The sequence below is a fragment of the Aplysia californica genome, unplaced genomic scaffold, assembly GCF_000002075.1.
Source record: "Aplysia californica isolate F4 #8 unplaced genomic scaffold, AplCal3.0 scaffold00043, whole genome shotgun sequence".
NCBI classification, from domain to species: Eukaryota; Metazoa; Mollusca; class Gastropoda; order Aplysiida; family Aplysiidae; genus Aplysia; species Aplysia californica.
This window is the reverse complement of record NW_004797313.1, coordinates 2,045,981-2,066,920: the sequence shown is the minus strand read 5'-3', so window position 1 is coordinate 2,066,920 and position 20,940 is coordinate 2,045,981. Positions and strand designations below refer to the sequence as shown.

At 38.0% G+C, this 20,940-nt stretch overlaps 1 protein-coding gene across 1 annotated transcript in view; it reads left to right on the top strand.

Moving 5' to 3' along the window:
• Positions 1-19,865, top strand: part of LOC101852154 (eukaryotic translation initiation factor 3 subunit D) — a 26,537-nt gene extending 6,672 nt beyond the window's left edge. Inside the window, exons 2-12 of the mRNA XM_005092284.3 lie at positions 148-193; positions 982-1,118; positions 4,645-4,925; positions 5,927-6,059; positions 6,371-6,655; positions 7,268-7,350; positions 11,105-11,234; positions 11,978-12,120; positions 13,955-14,147; positions 15,648-15,765; positions 19,125-19,865. Of these exons, the coding sequence (XP_005092341.1) occupies positions 148-193; positions 982-1,118; positions 4,645-4,925; positions 5,927-6,059; positions 6,371-6,655; positions 7,268-7,350; positions 11,105-11,234; positions 11,978-12,120; positions 13,955-14,147; positions 15,648-15,765; positions 19,125-19,138 (1,563 nt within the window). The 3' untranslated portion in view covers positions 19,139-19,865. The remainder of the gene's footprint in view (positions 1-147; positions 194-981; positions 1,119-4,644; positions 4,926-5,926; positions 6,060-6,370; positions 6,656-7,267; positions 7,351-11,104; positions 11,235-11,977; positions 12,121-13,954; positions 14,148-15,647; positions 15,766-19,124) is intronic.
• Positions 19,866-20,940: the final 1,075 nt, after the last annotated feature.

The window sequence follows — 20,940 nt, the reverse complement described above, 5'->3', positions numbered from 1 at the left end:
CTCTCTCTCTCTCTCTCTCTCTCTCTCTCTAAGATTTTTCAAGCGCATTTTCTGCTCCACTTTTTTAAAAACTTTAGACCCACAATATAATTGTACTTAAGAGTAGGTATTTTGTGATTCTCAACAATTGTTTTCTATTTAACACAGGTATCTGATTGGACTGGAAACACCTACCAAGACAAGCGTTATCTTGGTACAGTATTGACATACTTCTAGTTTTGATCCTGCTCTTTGTTCATTTGTTGACTTTTCGTGGTTTTAGGTCAATATGTACTGGTACAATATTCATGCATTTAAACATTTTTTTCCTACCATATTGTATATATATAGGTTGCAACTTTTTTTGCCAATAATTTAGGGGGGAAAAATTAGATGTGCCCTGTCCACTATAAAAATGAATACAAAAGTGTTCTCTGAGCGAACGAAACGGGTGACAGAAGTGTATTATCTTATCAAGGCTGGGCAATTAAGATCAGGAAAAGTTAGAAGTCTGTTTTTGCTTTAATTACCACCTAGGGTTCTCCGTTGATGGTCTAATAACTGTAATAGTTTTTACGTGCAGCTTGTGTTTTATAAATGCAGAGTGATACCATGCAAATGATAAGCCATTAGTTATTCTACAGTTACATAACAAATAAAAAAACAGACAAACAACCAAGCATTGTCTGAGTTTTGAGCTTTGTTCAGTGGGGCTGTCATCAAGACCGGTCAGTGAAATTGTGCTTCAACCCTTTGGTTGCATCACTTGCCATAACCTCATGTGAGCATGGCATGTTGTTGTGGTCACAAAGGTTCATTCATTCTACCTGTTGAAGCATTTTCTTTTTTACATAAATATGTATCTGTTGCAAAGCACATGATATAGCTTCTGATGAGTGTGTGGGTGGGGAGGGGCGGGTGTGGTAATCAAATTAAAAAATATATATATATATACATAGAGTGCTTACTGTAAGAATGATTAATTTTAATTGCTTGTTCCAGGCAAGTACAACTCAGCTTTTGGAGGAGGGAGTCAATATGCTTACTATCATGAAGAGGATGAGAGCTCTTTCCAGCTTGTGGATACCTCCCGAGTTCAGAAGCCAATTTATCAAAGGAGAGGTCGTCTGTTCCAACAGGTTGGTCCCTTTCCTATGAGATGGTGAGGGTAAAGTGCTGCATTGTTTTGCCCTCTATTAGTACTATTAGTAATTTCAACTGTTTTATTTTTTAAATTAATTTGTTAACTTGCCTGACTTAGAAAAGTTTGAAGTCTTATTTTCAATTAAACTGATGGGGACATTTGTTTCACTCTTACTATTACTAATTGTGTTTAAAAATAAAATTATAGCGAAAAAATTAAATTATGCTGCATCTTTCTCTCGTCCTGTATTTTATTTCTTGCAGCACATATTTATGCACACTTGGCTTTTATTTTCAAGTAATTTGTCAGTTTCAGACTTGCTATCCATTTTAAACACTACTTTACTTTTATCCGCCGCTTATTAGTACTGTGCGATTTTGAATAAACAAAAAATCATCGAAGCTTCGAAGCGTGAGCTCACTATTCATGACATGAGAATGCCTCTGTCGAATGTTTTTTTCTTATATATTATGATAATAAGCCAAGCGCGGTTCGTCCATAGAGCACGGTCGGGCAGTGCCGCCCAAAAATTTTTAATGTTCAGTTACGTAAAACACCCACAATAATAAAAATAAAAGAAGCCAGAAACAAACACTAGCCAAATATTATATCAAAACAAGGTTCTCACTGGAGCCATACTGTCATTTCTGTGTCTATAACGCCGCAAAACATCTACTATGCCATGCCAAAGTCCACGCGCTTTAGCTAAACATAATAGGATATTCAACAGTGTAACCTGACCTATAAATCGCTCTTGGGGATAACCCAAGCCATGACGACACTCGTAGCGAGTTTGGCGGTACATTAATATTAATAAGACGGCACATCTCAAATGTGCTCCTGCCGAACAGTGGCGAAACATAGCCCACAGTAGGCAAGTCTAAAAGTAAAATAAACGCGATAGGCCGTACGCTATTCTTTGCCAATATTATGTGAACCCCGGAGCAATCCAGCGGAGTGTTCAAGTGAATTGTGATTGGTTCCTTGTAGGCCGATGTCTTGCTACTATTTTAAGTGACTCTGTGACCGTGAACCTGAGGGAGGTGAACGTGACCGTCCTATGAGTTGTGCCTTTGTTTTGTAATGGAGTAGTGAACGTTATTATTACTTGAGTGTTCAGTAGTACGAGAAATCAAAGCGACAAGTAAAAACAATGAAAATAAAAGCACGAGGTCCTCCCTCACCAACTCAAAGATCCTAAAATTATACACCGTCTCATTTACTAGATCTATGCCCGTGACTATCTTCAGCATGCGATAGCTTAATTGTGCACGTCCACTTTTTAGCCCCATGAGCCGCCCCTGTAATAAGCATAAACCCATACCTAAGTGCCGCTACTCTACATTCGCTAACTGTACACAGCGCCGTCGAATGGTTTTTTTCTTATATGTGATAAGCCCAGATCTAACTTCCACAATTCGAAGCGCCGTCAAATCGTATTTTCTTATATGTAATAAGCCCAGATCTAACTTCCGCTATTCACTGCGCCGTCGAATGTTTTTTCTTATATAAGATAAGCTGAGATCTAACTTCCGCAATTCAAAGCGCCGTCGAATGATATTTTCTTACATGTGATAAGCCCAGATCTAACTTCTGGTATTCACAGTGCCGTCGAATAGTTTTTTCTTATATAACATAAGCCCAGATCTAAGTTCCGCAATTCGAAGCGCTGTCAAATAGTTTTGTCTTATATTGTGATAGTCCAGATCTGACTTGCGCTGTTCAACGCCAGTCACTGAGCCCGCATGTATTGTTGTGCAACGCGTTGACATCACGTCACCGTTCATAGTGCTTCGAATTTCGAGTAGGGTTAGGGGAGCTCATTGTGACCGCTAACTTCATGAAAAAAACATTCGCTGCGCTTGAAGAGTCAAGTGCCCTTGCTTGAGCTGTCCATAGAGTGACGAGTGAATATTGAATAGTAAGAGATATTCTCTAAAGGATTGCTTTTTATACCTCTTGTAGGTTCCTCTTATCACTCTGTCTTGTAACCATCAGATAAAGAGTATTTCTGTATATTTATCTTAATGATTTTATATATAATTTGCTCCAATTTTTCTACGTTTGAGTTTGAGAAAAATGAGAGGAAAATCCATTATATGTTTTTTTAAAAAATCACACTGCATTCGAATGGCTCTGCCACACTTTGAATAGCTTTGAATAGTTCAAAAATCATGAATGTCGAATGGGCACAGCTCTACCGCTTATACCCTTTTGGGTATCGCGGGAAGAAAGAAACGTCTCTCTGTCGCCAGTCAGAGAGCTTGGTTCAGGGGGATGCCGATGGTGGTTAATATTTCCCTGACTCCATATTTCAAGTACAACGCCTGTAATTTATTGGTGTAGTTTGACTTCTACTTTTTGTACGGAATCTTGACTTTTTTTCTTCAATCCGTTGATAATCTAGTCCCTTTTTATTTTCATTTGTACGTATATTTCTACCTTTTTATTTTTGCTAAAACTGCAGCAGCAATTTAATGTTACTTAAGTTTGAGGTAAGAAAGAAAAGGATCATATAACTTTCTTTATTAATATCGTTTTCTCATTCAGTGTAACATGAATTTGCACTTTTCCTATTGTTGCTGTTGCACTTATTATATAGATTTATGTTCATGGTTACATTTTAAAGATGACAGAGGGAGATCTCGTGGCCTAGAGGTTAAGGTGTTGTTGGCCTCTCATTCAAAGGTCTCGGGTACGAATCCGGGTAGCAACCGAAAAATTTTCTTCTCTAAAATTGTCTCCTTTCACCTTCTTTCCTGCTCTCATGCAATGTTCTGTTGTCTTCTTTCGTCTCCTCTTTCTGCCCCCACACCCTCACCTCCTTTTGCCTCTTCCTCTGGGCTCCTGACTCTTTCTGCAGCCTGCCTACTTCTACTCCTTTGCTCTTTCTCACCAGAGCTGGTTGTAACAGAGTACAAGTGCTCCGGTACATGTACTTACGTTACAATTTTCAGTACTTTTACTGTACTCTAGTATATTTTTGTGAACCAGTACTTTTACTCTACTCTGATACTTTTTATAAAAGTACTTTTGAGTATTTTTAAAGTACATTTTGAGTACTTTTGAAGCTTAATGAAAGAGTAAGTGCCGGCATTTCTGATCATAATTTACGGAACAAACACCCGGGCGGGCACAGCAGATCAACTAAGAGTTAAAAGTTGAGATTAAAGAACGGCCCGTTGCGATAAAGATCAGCCACTCTCGTGAATGTGATCACAAGCGTTGTAAAACTCCCTGACATGGTACAACTCCTACCATCTGAAAAAGTTTAATGTGTCCCTCGAGCTCATATGACCTTATGCAGTTGCGAGCGCCGTAAAAGACTTTACCTCCGCCCCGCCCCCCCCCCCCCCCCCCAAAAAAAATGACAGTTTGATTGTATCCCAACTTTGGCAGCAAAGTATTGACTATTCATGTGGATGTCTTTCCTTTTTATTTTGCTTGCGGGGTTATGTAATCCTTTTTCTGGGCTCTAAGCATTTTAATAAGATTTTTATTTTATTTTTTGGTGAAAACAGAACAGACAACGCAGGGACAGAGAAAGACGGCAGCAGCAGACGCAGGCTAACATGCAAGTCCTCACTAAAACGCAAAAGAATCGTGAGAGAGATCGCCAGAGGCTGCTGAAGAAGTGGCAAAAGCAATTTGGCAAACAGATGCAAGAGAACCGCAGCAAAGCCCCCATTCGCAACCGAGATGCTTCTGTGCAGATCAAGGATGATTGGGTAGTCGTAGAGGAGATGGACTTTCCACGATTGACAAAGCTGAACTTGCCAGACATAAAGGATGGAGAGGACCTGTGAGTTGCTTCACATATTGGGGAACTTTCCTTCTATCCTTTCATTTTGTCAGTATTGAAAGTGTCAAAATTGTTTTCTTTTTTGGAATAAAAGAAAAGAAGATTGGGGATATGGGAGTGGAATGTAAAAGTGTGTCAGTGGTACCTTAGTGAACTCCCGTCTCTGAATTATATTGGCATTTTAAAAATTCCATAAAACGTATAACTGGTGATTACAATATTCTCTGAAGAAAATGAAGCAAATTTTATCCATACCCAGTGTTTTTTTTAAATTGAAGATTGTTTATTTGCTCCAAATGTCTTTAAAGGGTTAGATTATTACATGACATCTTAAATTGCATAGCTGGGGGTGGGGGTAAATTGGGGTACCTTTGTGTATTTAAAATTCTTGCTGATTATTGCTTTTCCAGTTGCCGTTGTTCGTATTGTTTTTCAATTTCTCTTTTAAGGGTTTTACAACGTTTTTCTCTTTGTGTCTGAGGGTGTTCCATCTTTTTAATAAAGCGTGGGTGGTTGGCAGATGCTCTGGTGTGGTTTGCTTCTTCTTTCCTATGAAACATCAATCGTACTTATCTCCCCCTTCTTTGTTATGTTTGTTACTCTCTTGTAACACCTCTAATCATCTGGCGCTCATATGACCTTATTCAGTTGCGAGCGCAGCAGAACCTCCTCTAAAACTTTTTTTAAAAAGCAAAATAATTGTGCACCATGTGGTCGGTACTGAAGTTCAATTTCAATATTTTTTAGTTTAACTTTTTTGTGTGGAACATTAATAGATGTGTAGGGGTACAAGTTGTTGTGAAGTGAGCAGACCTCATTATATTTTGTAGCGTCTGATGGGTTTTTTCTTTGTAACATGTATTCCAAAGCAAAGCAATTTAAAATGCTTTTTTAAGAAAAAGTTTGATAATTTCGTTTTGAAGAAGTTTCTAAGTAAGATACTGTTTACTCAGAATAGGACTTTCTTGTCAGAGTTTTTATTTGTTCCTTTTTTTTCTCAGGAAAATATGCGGCTCTATGGAGTTTTACGACAAGACCTATGACAGAGTGACCACAAAGAATGAGAAGCGCTTGACGAGGATTAATCGTATTTTCCACAAGATCACGACTACTGATGACCCTGTTATTAGACAGGTAATTTATTTGACATTTTTGGAAACAGGTTCGCATCCTCGCTCTAATATTATAGTTTAAATGAAGCTGGTAGAAGGAAGTTACTGGCAACTATTTTGTAGGTATGTATGTATCTAAATTTGAGCTGAGATAAGTGAACAAGAAATGTATCAGTGTAGTTAGCTTAAGTTTGGTTTTGTACATTTGTATAAAAAGCTTATTGATCTTTTCAGAATTCACTGTAATTTTTAAAATTGCCTTTATAGGATGTTTGTCTGATTGTGCAGGATAGATTGTCTTTGTGATGGTGTATGAATGTTTTATCATTTCAGCTGGCCAAAACACAAGGCAACGTCTTTGCTACTGATGCTATTCTGGCAACCATGATGTGCTGTCCAAGATCTTCTTACTCTTGGGACATTGTTGTACAACGTGTGGGAAACAAACTTTTCTTTGACAAGCGAGATGACTCTGACTTTGACCTATTGACTGTCAGTGAAACGGCGACTGAGCCGCCCCAAGACGACGGCAGCAGCAGCAGCTTCAACTCTCCGCGCAGCCTGGCACTTGAAGCAACTTTCATCAACCACAACTTCTCCCAGCAAGTCTTGAGAATGGTGTGTACTCTTGTTCTGATTAAAGTTGTACTTACCATGTTGTAGTAAATTTTGGTGATTGTGGGGTCGGGTTTAAAATATGTATTTTCATTGTGAACTGCACTTTTTGTATATATATATATATATATATATATATAGGAGTGCAGGCCACAGTGATTTTAACAGAAGAAAAAAAAAGACCTGTTTAAGTCTTTTTACATATAACTTCCCTTTCTGCCTCCCTACTCCTGTCTTTCTCACCATGTCTTTTCCGTTGTTTGGAAAAATAATTCTGTCATATTTGCAGCATTTTTCTTTTCTGGGGCATTTTTAGTCCAGGATTGCTCTTTTCTGTCACTTTACCTTTCCTGCTCTGTCTTAGTAAAGTGTAGAGGCCCCATTTTTCCAATATACTCGTAAAATATTTTTATTATGTTAAGTGCTACTCGATGTTCTGCAAACTAGTTAGCTTGGTCAAATGAATTATTTTTTTCTTCTCTTATCATGGGGGTCAGATTTAATTGAAGGCCCGAGCCCAAGACAGTTAATAATAAAATTATCATTACTTTTGTTTCTGTGTTTTGTGTAGTGTACTTTCTTTTGTGTTGAATGAGATTTATGTCTTTCTTACAGAATGAAGAGAAGTACAGCTTTGATGAGAAGAATCCCTTTGTACAAGGTGGTGATGAAACTGATGTAGCATCTGTCGGATATAGGTATGCTGTTTTATTTTATTTTAAAAATTAAACTTTTTTTTTTTTTGAAGTGGTTAAAGGGTTCTAAGGAAAGTAAAGCTTGCTCTGTTTCTCCATTCAGTTTTGTTCTTTCGTGACGTGACCATATGACTTTGATTCATTAAGTTTTGATAGACATTGTCATGTGTTCATTTAATGAAAGACTAGGGGTATTTTTTCAGCTGTGCTCCACCCTCTGAGGGCTGGGAGATGTAAACAAAATAGTTGAATTTTTCATCAATTAGAAGCACATGTTAAAGTTGGACTAAAGAATATAATGAAATCAAATGTACTCGTTGTAACAGCGTGGTTTTTTTTTAGGAAAGCACTATTCCCAGTGACACTGGGGATAGGCTTAGAAACTATTCCCAGTGACACTGGGGATAGGCTTAGAAACTATTCCCAGTGTCACTGGGGATAGGCTTAGAAACTATTCCCAGTGTCACTGGGAATAGGCCCAGAAACCACTGGCAATAGGCCACGGCCAGAATTGTTCCCGTTGTCACTGGGAATAGGCCAAGAAACTATTCCCAGTGACACCGAGAACAGACAGGCCCATTAGATCTATTGTTCCCACACTGATCTACACTGGCATGATGATGATGGGTTACTTAATACTAGACTAGATCTAAACTAAAGGAGATTTTGGTGTGAGTGGAAGAATTTTTTTTTTAAAGAAAGGAATTATCATTCTATGCTTGCTTGTTATTCAGTTGTAATTTAGATCTAGATCTAGATTTAATACGGATAGATCTAGGCTACAGGACATGTGGAAATCCTTCCCGATTCTTCTTTCTTCTAGATCTAGATCTAGGCTAGGCTACGGTCAAGTCTAGGCCCAAGTAAGAGAAGAGAACAAAAGTGCTGAATTGAAATGAGAAGAGAGTCTACAGTACATGTTCGTTAGAATAGAATCTAGGCCTAGAATCTTGATCTTTTGAAAAGCTGCAAATTTCTCTTCAAACTCTATGAAGGAGGAGAACTTCGCGCCCACTTCCATTTGCATCGCCATTTTCAATTTTGGTTCGAAGTGAAAATATTGAAAATATAAAGGCAAAGACTTGATTTTTTAATGCAAAAGAGTTCCGTTGTCACTGGGAATAGTTTCTGTACCTATCCCCAGTGTCACTGGGAATAGTCACTTCATTTTTTTAAACAGCCCTTTGGATACATCTTTCTTAATCACATTTTCTTGCCTTTGGTAGATCAGATGTTAAAGAAAAAATTACAAAAATGTATTTTTAAATCATATGTCGAATTGTAAGGCGGTAGGTAAAGATTAATTCTCTGTGTCATGATCATTAAAACCTTGAAATAAGGAAGATTAAAATGCGTTTTGATTATAAAGTTTAATGTGAGTCGATTTGATTTCTTTTCTTGACTCATTCCATAAGGAATTGTGTGGTATAATTTTGAAATTTGTAGCGTCGGTTTACAGCTTTTTGTTAATACTAGTACATCAACTCGTTCATAGAACGGGGCAAGACAATAGTAGCAATAGAAACAGCATTAAGAGAAGGCAGCATGAAGATGACAGTATACAACACTGATAACCCATGTGGCAAATTAATTTTTTTAAATGCGGCCATCATTCTGGTGACTGTTACAGTATGGTCATGTATACTATGTTGCTTGTAAAGAATTGACCTTCATGAGCTGGTATAGAAACTGTCACAGATTTGAAACTCTTTGTCCTTGACAAAGCCACATAAAGCTGCCCATGTGTTCGAAACAGGTTCTGGTAAAATACACACCAACTTTGTCAAATGTTTGACCTTGCTATTTATTGATGGTCATCGCAAAGCACGGATGAACTGGAAATTGACGTCTGTGCAAAGTGAAGGGCAGGCCAGAATCTGATGTTGCTCCATTTTAGCAAACTGGTCAACGATATATTGCTGAAAGAGACGGTCCGCATGCAAAATTGTATTAAATCCACCCCTGTCCATTAATCGGTAAGCGTAGAACTCCATGGGTGAGATTTGCTGCTTTCGTTGACCTTCGTTTGGAATACCTATGTGCCACCCATCTTCTCCTAACTTAACGGAAACAGTAGGACATAATGAAATGGATCATAATGAACTGCTTGTCATTCATTAGGGTCATCTGACACTTTTTAATACAAAACATCTTATGGACATGCTCTGGCCTGATCGTTACCTGGTAAAATAACAGCAATTTCACTGGCGGTTGGAAGATTGTACCTTCTGGCATCTAGAAGAGTCTGCTTTGAGCATCATTTTTATTTCATTCGCTTGATTCCCAGTGTTTTCTATTTGCTCGGCTGCTTATGAAAACTGGTGAACAAATGGGTTGACTTCATGCAACATAGTTTGTAACTGATGCATTATACCAATGTTTAGTCCAGAGTTCCATGAGCACCTATTTGTCAGTTCATTATCAGTGTCATGCACATAAATTTATGAGAAAGCGGGTTTGCTGTTATCCTCTGGCAGTAACGGCCCTATTTTGTGATACACCTGTCCCTGGATTCGGAAGCAATACACACCATGCGGTAAAGCGATTCCTTTAAAACTCCTGAAGAGGCAAATGCCAGATTTGAATTGAAAGCTCTTATGTTTTTTCTAAAATGTTTGCCTCTGCGGTGTTTTGAGTCAGAAGATCCTTCAGAATTGTTGGAGGCGGGGGTAAAGGTGGTAAATTCACCTGTCCATTCATGCAGCAAATAGACTTTCCTGAAACCTTTTTGCTTTGCAAAATCGACAAATTAATGTCATTCTGGAAAGTCCATGAAGTGGAAGCGGATTGTCTGCGCTCTCGTCTAGAGCTGGGGGATTCTGTTGTCGATTAGCCTGATCATGCCTATGATTTATATTGTCTTGCAACGGTAGATCTAGACCTACTTGCCGTTGGATCTGGCGAGATCGGCATCTGACCCTATCTCAAGATGGCATTTTCTTAATCTGTCTAGATCTAGATATAGACTTAGATCTAGCATACCTGACCCAATCTCAGGATGGCATCTTCCCTAACTTCGCTCGGCTCTAGTCACATTTTGGTTTAAACTTCACTCGGCTCTGGTCATGTTTTAGTTTAAAACGAAAATAGATTTCGGAATATCCACTGTTCCTTTTTTCTCCCTACACGTGAAAACACAGCCGCTAGATCTATTTTTTTTTTCTCTCTAAAGACACAAATGGTTATAAAATTTAGTATTAATACCGTTTGTTTAAGTTTATTAATTGCATTTTTGTGGGGTTTTTTTGCTGTAGACACGCATTTTTGTCTATCCTGCGAACGACTTTGAGACTTTACGAGACATTGGGCTAGCGGCTGTTCCATTTGTACCATTTCCTCCACTTTATGGCGATCAAAAAACATTTTTTTAAAATACATTAATTGTTGGAGTACCAAAGTATTAAAAGGCACTACTTGGTGCTATTATGGACAACTTGTGTAAATTTCCATACTTTCTGTGTTGTAGTAACTTCTGTAGCTTTGACAGACCTCTGAAAACCTTATAGTTTTTTATAATAGATAGGATGGTGCCCTATGTCTTTAGTTTGACTCAAGCCATTATCACAGCATACTGACAGTGTACGAAATGTTGCATACAGCCAACTTTCAGTTTAAGATGTTTGCCTGATGAGAGTCATTCAAGCTCTATCTGTGCCGTATGTGGGGCAATCTGAATTTGTTACACATTGTTTAGAATTGGTGTAGGTTTTTCATTAGTTTCTTATTTATTTTTCTTTTTGTGTCTGAAAACGTGCAGGTATAGGAAGTGGGATCTTGGCAATGACATTGTACTAATTGCCCGCACGGAGCATGATGCAGTGACCTACGGCCCCAACAATGAGATTCAGTTCATGAATGTGAAGGCTTTGAATGAATGGGACTCAAGGGTAAGGCCAGGGTACCTCCTTTGCTTTCTCTGAATTTCTCATCCTGTTTTGGTTCTCAAAGTAACTTGAAGGAGAGTCAGAAAATAAAAATACTGTCATTACTATATCGGAGATGTTGTCCTTGTAAATATTACTCTAGAGCTCATGGTTCTGAGGGACAGAGGTAATATTTTATTTATGGTGTTGTTGTGGTGTTTAATTGTCAAACATAAATCTGTTTTTCTGGAATATGTTTTCCACTCTATAATGAAAACCTGGCCTTTCTGTCTCGTAGAACAAAGAATTTTCTGCTGAAAGTCATATTTTAAAAATATATCCATGATATCATTCTTTTTCAAGTGTCCACAAGTTGATTAAATTGAATTTACAAAGACTGAAATGTTTCAACATAAGAATATTATTGTTCCATAGAATCAACAGTGCTTTATTGAGCTTGAAATGTTTTCTATGGGTTCAGTCTTGTGAAAGTCCAATTTTATTCCGTATGGTGCATGCCTTTGTCACATCCCATACAAGTTTATACACTTTTTTTCTGTAGCTTTAGTTAATTAAGTAACTGAATGGGGGGTTTGTGTGCTTCTCTCAGTGCTGCTTATTTTTACAATTTTTTCTATTTCTTTTCTTTACATGTTTCTCTCTGGTAACTCCTTTGGTGCTATATGACCTATAAAGTGCTATAAAATTCTTACTAAAAAACTTATTGTACAGAATTTGTTACTCATGCTTGTTTGTTTGTGTTGCAGTTCTCTGGAGGTGTGGACTGGAGAGGTCGCCTTGATAACCAGAAAGGAGCTGTGCTGGCCACAGAGTTGAAGAACAACAGCTGCAAGCTGGCGAAATGGACTGTGAGCTCGCTCCTTGCTGGCTCGGACCAGATCAAGTTTGGGTATGATACATCGACTCTTTGTGGGGGGTTTTTTCCAGTATTGTTCATCTGAGAAGTCTTTGTGTTTTAAAAGTGTATTCTAATGAATTACTTTAGCTGTCAAAGTTCAGTAATGTTGCTTTGTCTTTGATGTGTTTCCTTTATGAAAATTTTCTTGGGAACTTTGTATGTGTGGATTTGTCCAAACTTATAAATTAACTTTGTCAATAAGTAAAAACTATCAAATTCAGTTTTCTTCCAAAACATGTGTATGTTCATTCTTTTGTATCTCAATGACATCTTTACTGCTATGCAAAACAACCATGTCTTTCATTAAGAATATCACACATTTATTGTAAAATGAAAAGGTGGGTGGTTGGCGGGTGCTCTGGTGTGGTTTGCTTCTTCTTTCCTGTTATCTATCGTCCTTATCTCCCTTTCTTCTTTTTTCAGTGCTTCCACAGTTCCATATTTTTACGGATATCCGTACTTTCTACCAGTTCCGCTCCTGTTCCTCCTTCATTATCAACTCCCTCCTAAAAAACCTGCGACAGCGTACGTAGGACTGCCGAAATTCCATAGCAAAAGATCCGTACTCGGCTTCGTGCCGTTTTGAAAAGTTATGGATATTTACGGTAATTCTCTCGGCCATAAGTTAATGTTATAGAAACCTGCTAGATTGCGCTTTTCCTGCAATCGGCCGTTATTCCCCTATGTTTCGTGCGTTCATTGCGGCTTGGTAGGCAGTACATTTTTACCTGCAGATTGATCAAAATCTGGCGACTTTTTGTCCCAATTTCCTCCTTTCTATCATTCACTCATTCCATCTGTCTATCTTCGGACTTGCCGCGGCTGGAAAATATGCGTGTTGATCAAGTAAATTGACTTATGATCTTAGACAGAAAATTACTGTGAGAAAGAAACTTGCTTGCAAATATATTGTCTAGATCTAGAGAAATTATCAATGCGAAGATTGTACGGCACGGTAACGCGATAAGGGCCAAGATGAAAGAAATTTATGCTAAAACTACTAAAATCAAGAATAATTTGAAGTGGTGTTCCAAGTTTGTGACATGCAACATTCAGAAGTGAAAATTGTGAAAAATTAGGGTATATGCTGGGTAACTGTTCTGTGAAGGTACATATCTATTCATTATTCCCAGGTTTGCCTTTAATCAGTGGTGCGATGACAAATTAATTGAATTATAGTAGCAATGGAAAGGGAACCTGCTTTTAAACATTGCCAGCAATGGAAAGATATGTAGGTGAAGAAATCGAACGAGACAGAATGTTGGCGAACAAATAAATGTTATGGGTTGTAGGCAATCTCTTCAAACAGGCTCCCAAAAATGCCATTTTAACCCCCTAAAAGCACTAAATTTGAATTTTTTTAGCTCCGGGCCTCTGTCTCTGGACCCTGCTGCAGCTCCCAGACCCGCGGCAAAATTGTCCTTACTTTTCAGCTTCAGCTGGTGGAAGCACTTTTTTATGTTTGTTACTCTCATGTAACACCTCTAATCTTCTGGCGCTCATATGACCTTATGTGGTTGCGAGCGCTGTAAAACCTCTACTAAAACTGAACTGAAAAGTTTTGTGCTTTTCCATGACTACAATTTGCTTATTTTCCCAATTTTTCATTTATGAAATAAAGGAATGATGTAATTTTCTTATTTTACATAAAAGTTTAGTTTAAAAGAAAAACTTCAGTTTCAAACGTAATGCTAAACAGGAACAACATTCTTCCATCTATTAAATGAGTGGTACTTACATGTTATGACTGACTACAGGAAATACTGTTATATGCTTTATTCAAAGCAGAGGTGTGAGCATATTTCTGTGTTTTTCCACCGTCCAGGTATGTGTCACGTCAACACGTGAAGGACACGGCCAAGCATTTGATTCTTGGCACTCAGCAGTTCAAACCAGTGGAGTTTGCCAACCAGATCAACCTGAATATGGACAATGCCTGGGGAATCCTGCGCTGTATCGTGGACACATGTATGAAGCTCAAGGAAGGCAAATATCTCATCATGAAGGATCCAAACAAGGTACACATGATCAGTAATATACACTTGGGTGTCGCTGCATTAAAGTAAATTTCCGAATTTAAGGAAAGGATGGATCAACAAATAGCTTGTTCACAGTGCGACTGTTTTTATTTACTGTTATGTTTATGTTTCATTTTGCTCTGAATATAGCATGTTCTCAGAGTCCCATTCTGTTTACATCACACCCTCTTCGTACATTAGAGTAATATGATAGCTAGATTTAAGCCGCATTTAGATTTCAGGAATTAACTACAGTCGAACCTGCCCTGACGGTCACCTCTATAAGACGGCCACCTGTACAATTTTCAATTTCCCCCCTTGTGTTTTTTCTATATAATTTAACTGTGTAAAACGGGCACCTGTCCAACGCGGCTGCGGCCACCATATTTTAACACACAACCCCTATCACACTAAGCAAGAACACCTGTCTGAGACTGCCACCTTAGGGACTCCATTCCGTTTTGTCATAAATTGTGCATTGGCCCCCGGCTTTGTGGAAGAGCCGTCATAATACAATCCTTCCAACTGACCATGTTGCGTAGACCTCTCCCACTGTTGACCAATAGGTAACAAATTTTCAGTTGCTGGTGAGGTAAGCGTGTGATCCCTCATAACCCACAAGCCCGGCCCAGAACTCATACACAAATCGTAAGTCAGATGAGTGGTCACTGTTTACACAGTCTGTAACAAAGTAACAGTAGACGTCAACATGATCTTGTGACAGAAACGTCGCTCGTTCTCCCAGTGGTGGCGACCCATGTGTTTGTTTTACCATACCACTTGGTCATCATTGTCTGAATTATTTTGTTTTGTTGTCACCCTTGCTCAAAAGCAGCAACAAAAGAAAAAAAACCCGGAAAAACCCCCCCAGCGAAAACAATAACAATAACGACAACAACAAACCTCAGAAAGGAATGGTTTGTTTTCTTCATCTTGATCAGTCCTGCCTATGGTGGCAACCTGTCTTGTATGGCCACTTTTCTCCTTGACAATGGGTGGCCGTCTTACACAGGTTCGACTGTACTTCTATAGTTCCAAAATATCAGCTATCAGTTCTTATACTATATCATAGGACTGACATACCATACTGGAAGGTAATACGCTGAGGATGTGTTCTCATACAGGGAAAGAGGAAATATCACTATTGATACTGCTACATGGGTTTCCTCAGTTATAATTAATTATGTGCTTCATCCTTGTTGTTTTTGCCATGTAAAACTGGCACTATACCAGTGTCATGTCGGCACCACTATTGAGTACAATGAACCCAGAGACAAATGAAAATTGTGTCACATTAGGGGAAAAAATGTTATTGTTCAATTTTATCAGATACATTGCTGTAGCCAACTGTGCCTTGAAAAATTTACAAATTGAACATTTATTGCTTGCTTTAACGATGTGGATTATAGCATGAAAAGGGCACACAATGGACAGTTTTCAAAGTTTTGTATGAATGGATGGTTGTTGTGACCAGTGGAGCTTATTTTTTTCTCTCTTCAGCCTGTGGTCAGGATCTATGACATTCCTGACCAAACCTTTGATTCAGAAGACGATGATGATGATGATGAAGATGACTCTGACGACGAATCTGATGATGATGATGACGATGATGATGAAGGTAATTTCAAGTAAAAAAGTTCAAAAGATTTAGAATGCTTTAGTCTTTAGTTAATATATTTTGCGAATGAAACAGGTGTGAATATTTTAAGGGGATTTTTTTGTGTTTGTGTTTTCTTGTTGTGTTTTTAACTTTGTGAAAATTAAATCCTTGGAAGTTTTTTTCTTTTCGTCTCAATATAAGTCAAGTCATGGTGTTGTGAGACTATGAAATTTAAAGGGTTTTCGTAATGACCCATGGACTGACTTATGTGTTTGCTATTATTATTTTCAGGCTTGATAGTATAGTGTTTTTGATAATCGTCCCTGTGAATTGTTTGACATTTGTGAGAGATGACACAGTATTTCTGTTAGTGTTAACTCACTTGCGACTGGGCCCTTTCACCAGTCACAAGCGTTGAAGACTGGCGTTTTTGGGGGTATTTCAATAAATCACCACAACTCTCAGAATTACCCTATTGTAATCGTTTTTTGACACAGTAAAGTAACATTCAAGCTTAATTTAATACAAAAAACTAAAGTCAAATACTTAAATTTGTATGATTTTTAAAAAATTGGCATGAATTTGATTTTCCGAAAAATTTCCAGAGACGTGACAAGTTGAATGAAATTCACTGCAACAACAAAAATAAAAGTTCAAAGTGTTCTGGTTTGATTTGTATACATGTGCGAGTGTTTGGTGAAAATATAAAAGCTGGTCTGTGCATTGATTCAGACCCATACACTGAATTACATGAGACAGATGTACGGCACGACGTTGTGATTTCGTTGCGCGAAAAACAACACCGGTACTAGTGCTAGATCTAGCCCTAGAACTACGACTCGGGCCGTGTTCGGGTACATATCCAGGATCCTAACTATTAAACTCATCATATTCTGAGACACTAGAACTAGTAAAACGCACAGAAGTATAGAAAACGGCGAAATTATGTGATTCTTGTTCATGCGACTTCTTCGACCGTTACTACGACGCGACTGTCGGATTACTATGAGCTGTATAGAAAAAAACAAAGCGCGAGTTCCGGTCTGTTCAACCCCAGTTGGGGTCACTGACCTTCACCTTCAATAACTTAAAAACTACCGGCCCCAGAGATACGAAATGAAGTCTAAGTAGCTCAGGCTTGGCCAAACAAGGGTACGAGGCGGGTCTCGCGATCCGTGCGTGATTAGTAGAGCGAAAAAAAATTCCAAAGTTGGTCACGCAGGGCTTGTGAGACCCGTCGCGAGCGTCGCGGCGGGGGTCACGCAACTGTTGTGTGACCCGTCTGAAGTGAGTTAATGCTACAAATGTCCAAGCTTTATAAGGTCTCTGTTTCACATTTAGTGACACCACAAGTTTTGAAAAGTGTTGGGTTTTTTTAACAGTTCAGCCACTCCTGGGGGGGAAAACCCCCACCTTGCACAGCTTTATAATGTCAGTCAATCTTTTAAAAATGTTATTTTGAATCGTTAATTAACTCATTCGCTACGTATTATTTTCGGCTTGTGGACGAATTCTTTTCGGGAGGGTGAAATGAGATGATGACTAGTGCGCAGTTCACAGGTCTTTGGGGCCATAAATTCAAATAAATATCAACATATTATATACCAACATTTTCAGTATGGTTTGTAGAATACACCTGCATTATTTATTTGCGTATTTTTCAACTTTGGTTCCTGTAAGAGGCGATTATGCAACACAATTGTGATTGGATGCGGATAAAATTGGAAAATAAAAAATTTATAATCTCAGGTGAAACTAAAAAAACCTGTTTGCACCTAGTCAAATGATACCTCAAAATAACCATAACTGTATATAGAACAGGAAAATATTGAAAAATGTGCAGATATTTTCATACATTCCATAATATTTGTACATTTGGATCATAACATCCGATATTGAAATAATAATAATTTTTAGAATAATTTTGAAAAAAGGATCACAAACAGAAAAAAATATGCGTAACTTATGGAATTATTCAGAATTGCACTTGGAATAAACCTATACATGTCTTGAGTGGTACTTTTTGATTAATTTCACCCAAAAGTAGTGATTTTGGGGAGAAAAAAATATTTTGACTATTTAGATCTAGGCCTAGATCTAGCACTCAAAAATATTGATTTCTCAATTACAGTGCACCGGCAATTTGCGTCCAATAGTATCAATATTATAAAGAAGAGTCCTACACTTCTTTAGTGAGCAAAATAATTATATATTTTGTTGTGTAAAAGTACTAAGACTGGTGTCTGGGCTATAAGTTGGGCTTCGCGATAAAACAAAGTCGAATAAACTACGAAATCAAGTTTCAAAACTGAATCAAAACTTCCGATTTTCGGTGGAAACGCTTGACCCGGAAGTCAACATTATATTATGACCTTTATTTTAACATGGATAAGTGGATTGGAATAGAAACCAAGCTAAAATTGAATGTCGTTTCTCGAGCCGCCGGGGGCGGCTTAACGTACTGACGGCACTTGAGCCGCGCCGCCCCCCACGGCTCGGCGTAGCGAATGAGTTAACTGGCAGTCAGAAGCATTATTCCGGTGAGCTGCTGGCAGTGGTTTTGGCACATCCATTTACGAAGACTTCAACGCTTTATAAATCGGGTCTATTTTAGCGGGAGTTCTTTTGTCAGGCGGAGAACTATCAAAATAGATTCATTTCTTTTTATTTAATGACCAATTTAGTGGCGCATAAGTCACTCTCAGGTTTCGTACTGAAAGAGGGTCCCGGCATAGTGGGAAAACTCTCCTGTAGCGATAAAGAGTTAATGATTAGTAGTGATTTGACTCTGACTCTTGTTGAAGTGTGTATATAGGAGGCTACCTGTCATTCAAATAGGAATAGTGCTTGCTTTTAAGAATTTGTGTCACTGGCACCTACATTTCAGTAAGAATGTAAGGCATAAAGTGCAATTGATATTGTGCTAGAGGCTTATACTTGATTTTTTTTGGTTTTGTTTGTTCTGTTGTTTTTTGGGGGTTTTTTTGCTCAGATCTGTACAATCCCGCTGCATATGTTAATGTTCCGTGAGCTGTTTGTGGAGCCTTTGGATTTGAAAATCTTTTGACTACAAAGTGTTGAAATTTGTCCTAAAAGTCTTTCACAAACAGATTACTTAGATAAATTGCGCTGCAGAAATGTTATTGTTATTGACAGATACTGTACTGTTGTGTTGCTTATTTGTTGTGTCAGCTATATGATGATGTTTAAATGCAGGCTCAATTCTGAAAAGTTGTAGAGGCTTATTTGCTTGGTGCTAACAGTGTGCGATAGAAATATATCTGATATATGTTTGCATTGTTCCAGTCATATTTTTTTCTTTCCTCATTCATAATCCCAGTCACCAGGACCTAATGTCTTTTTAAAATTTCCAACAGAGCCAGAAAAGTGAGTGAACAGCTGCCAAGTTTACCGAGGCAAAAGGATTTGCTCGTACCAGTTGTCCTGATGTATGGTTTTATCTTTTTTCTTTTTAGGGATGGATGTGTCATTTACTAATTATCATAGTACTTGTGTATTTTGTTGTGAATGTCAATCAAAATTTCTAAGTGGTGAGCTTCTTTGTTCACTGTATTTGTTCTTTTCTTCACAATTGATAGTCAGTAATCTTTTTGTCTTTCCATTATTTTCTCATCCACATCATTTTGGGTATGGTAGAGGAAGATATAGATTGTCAACCCTTCCCATTTAATGGTACTAGGTCTCCTGAATGGCAGACTGATATTCCAACAATAATTTTTGGATATCTGGTCAAAGAATAGAAGGCGTTTACGTCTTGTGGAGATGACACTTTGTTGTAAAAGCACAAGAAATTGCAAAATGGATCCTAAATTTGATAATTAATTAAAGAAAAGAGCCCTAATCTTTTGACATTATTTTTTTCTGTCGTCCGTAATATTTTGGGTATAAAGCTCTTTGTGATCAGTACCCTTGACGTTGATGTAGAAAAAAGTAAATGATATAAGTTTATATTTATTTTGTCATCTGTTCTAAATTCTGTTGAAAATGCATGTTTTTATGTATATGTGAGGACTGAATGAATTTGGCTACTGTCATTCGGGAAATGAAATTTTGTGAGGTATTATTCTGGAACGGAATAAAGTGAAATGCACCTCAATATTGTTTTGATTTTGTTTAATTTATAATACAGTACAGTTTGAAGTTGTAGTTTGTATAAATGATTGCCACTTTATAACAAAATGAATACAAATCAAGTAGGCTACACCTGTGGACAAAAGGAGGGTGAACTTTTATTGGTGGAACTGATTTAATTTTGATTTTTTACAGCAGTAAATCAAGGTTTTAGACTTGTATTAAACTTACCACAACAGCACAGGAGAGCGAGTCTTCGGCATCTTGGGCCATATAATGATACAGTGGGATGAAATTATTAGTGGCACCAACTTCCCACTGCAATTTTCTGTACTTTTAGATATGGCTGGCTCCTCATTTTTAGAAACATATTGTCATGAGTGAAACTGACCACCTTCATTTCTGAAAATTCAATAAAAAGTCCATTCAAAGTTTCATTGAAACTGAGTTGTCAATGGAGAACAGGATAGTGTCCAGCAGTAACAATATGAGACACTTTTATAGATTTGATTGTATGGGTTTACAGGTTTATGTGTGAGGTCATAGAATTTTACTTTCTAAGAGCATCGCAGGCAGGAAAACATGTCATGAGTCATGTGTGTCATCCCCGAAATCTGCCTCAAGCAGATAGATAAACAGTTAAATTCCCAAGTCTTCATGGAACTAGGTGTCTATTTCCCCTCTTTAACAAGTTAAATACACAAGTGCCATTGTAGAACGGTCGTCGCCAAATTGAGACTAATAAATAGTTATATTCCAAATCTGAGAGGGTCAACCCCACTCTCTCAATGCTGAAATTGAAATGTCGTTTGAGAGAAGGGGAACTTAAGGAAAGTCCTCCTGAAAATTTACCCCCCCCCCTCCCTTTCCATTGGAGACAATTTAGATGTATTTGCAATTTGTACACCTTTTAATAATGAGGGGAAACCTACTTAATAGGGGACCACATAGAGAAAGCCTATTGAAGCCGTACTTTTAACAGCCGCTTAAGTTTTCGAAAGTGCCTGCTTGACCCTACAGAGTAGAGAGAACGCTGTTACACGAGGCCTTTTATCATGTACAGAGGGAAAAGACACTGGACAGGTTGACAACATGGCTGAG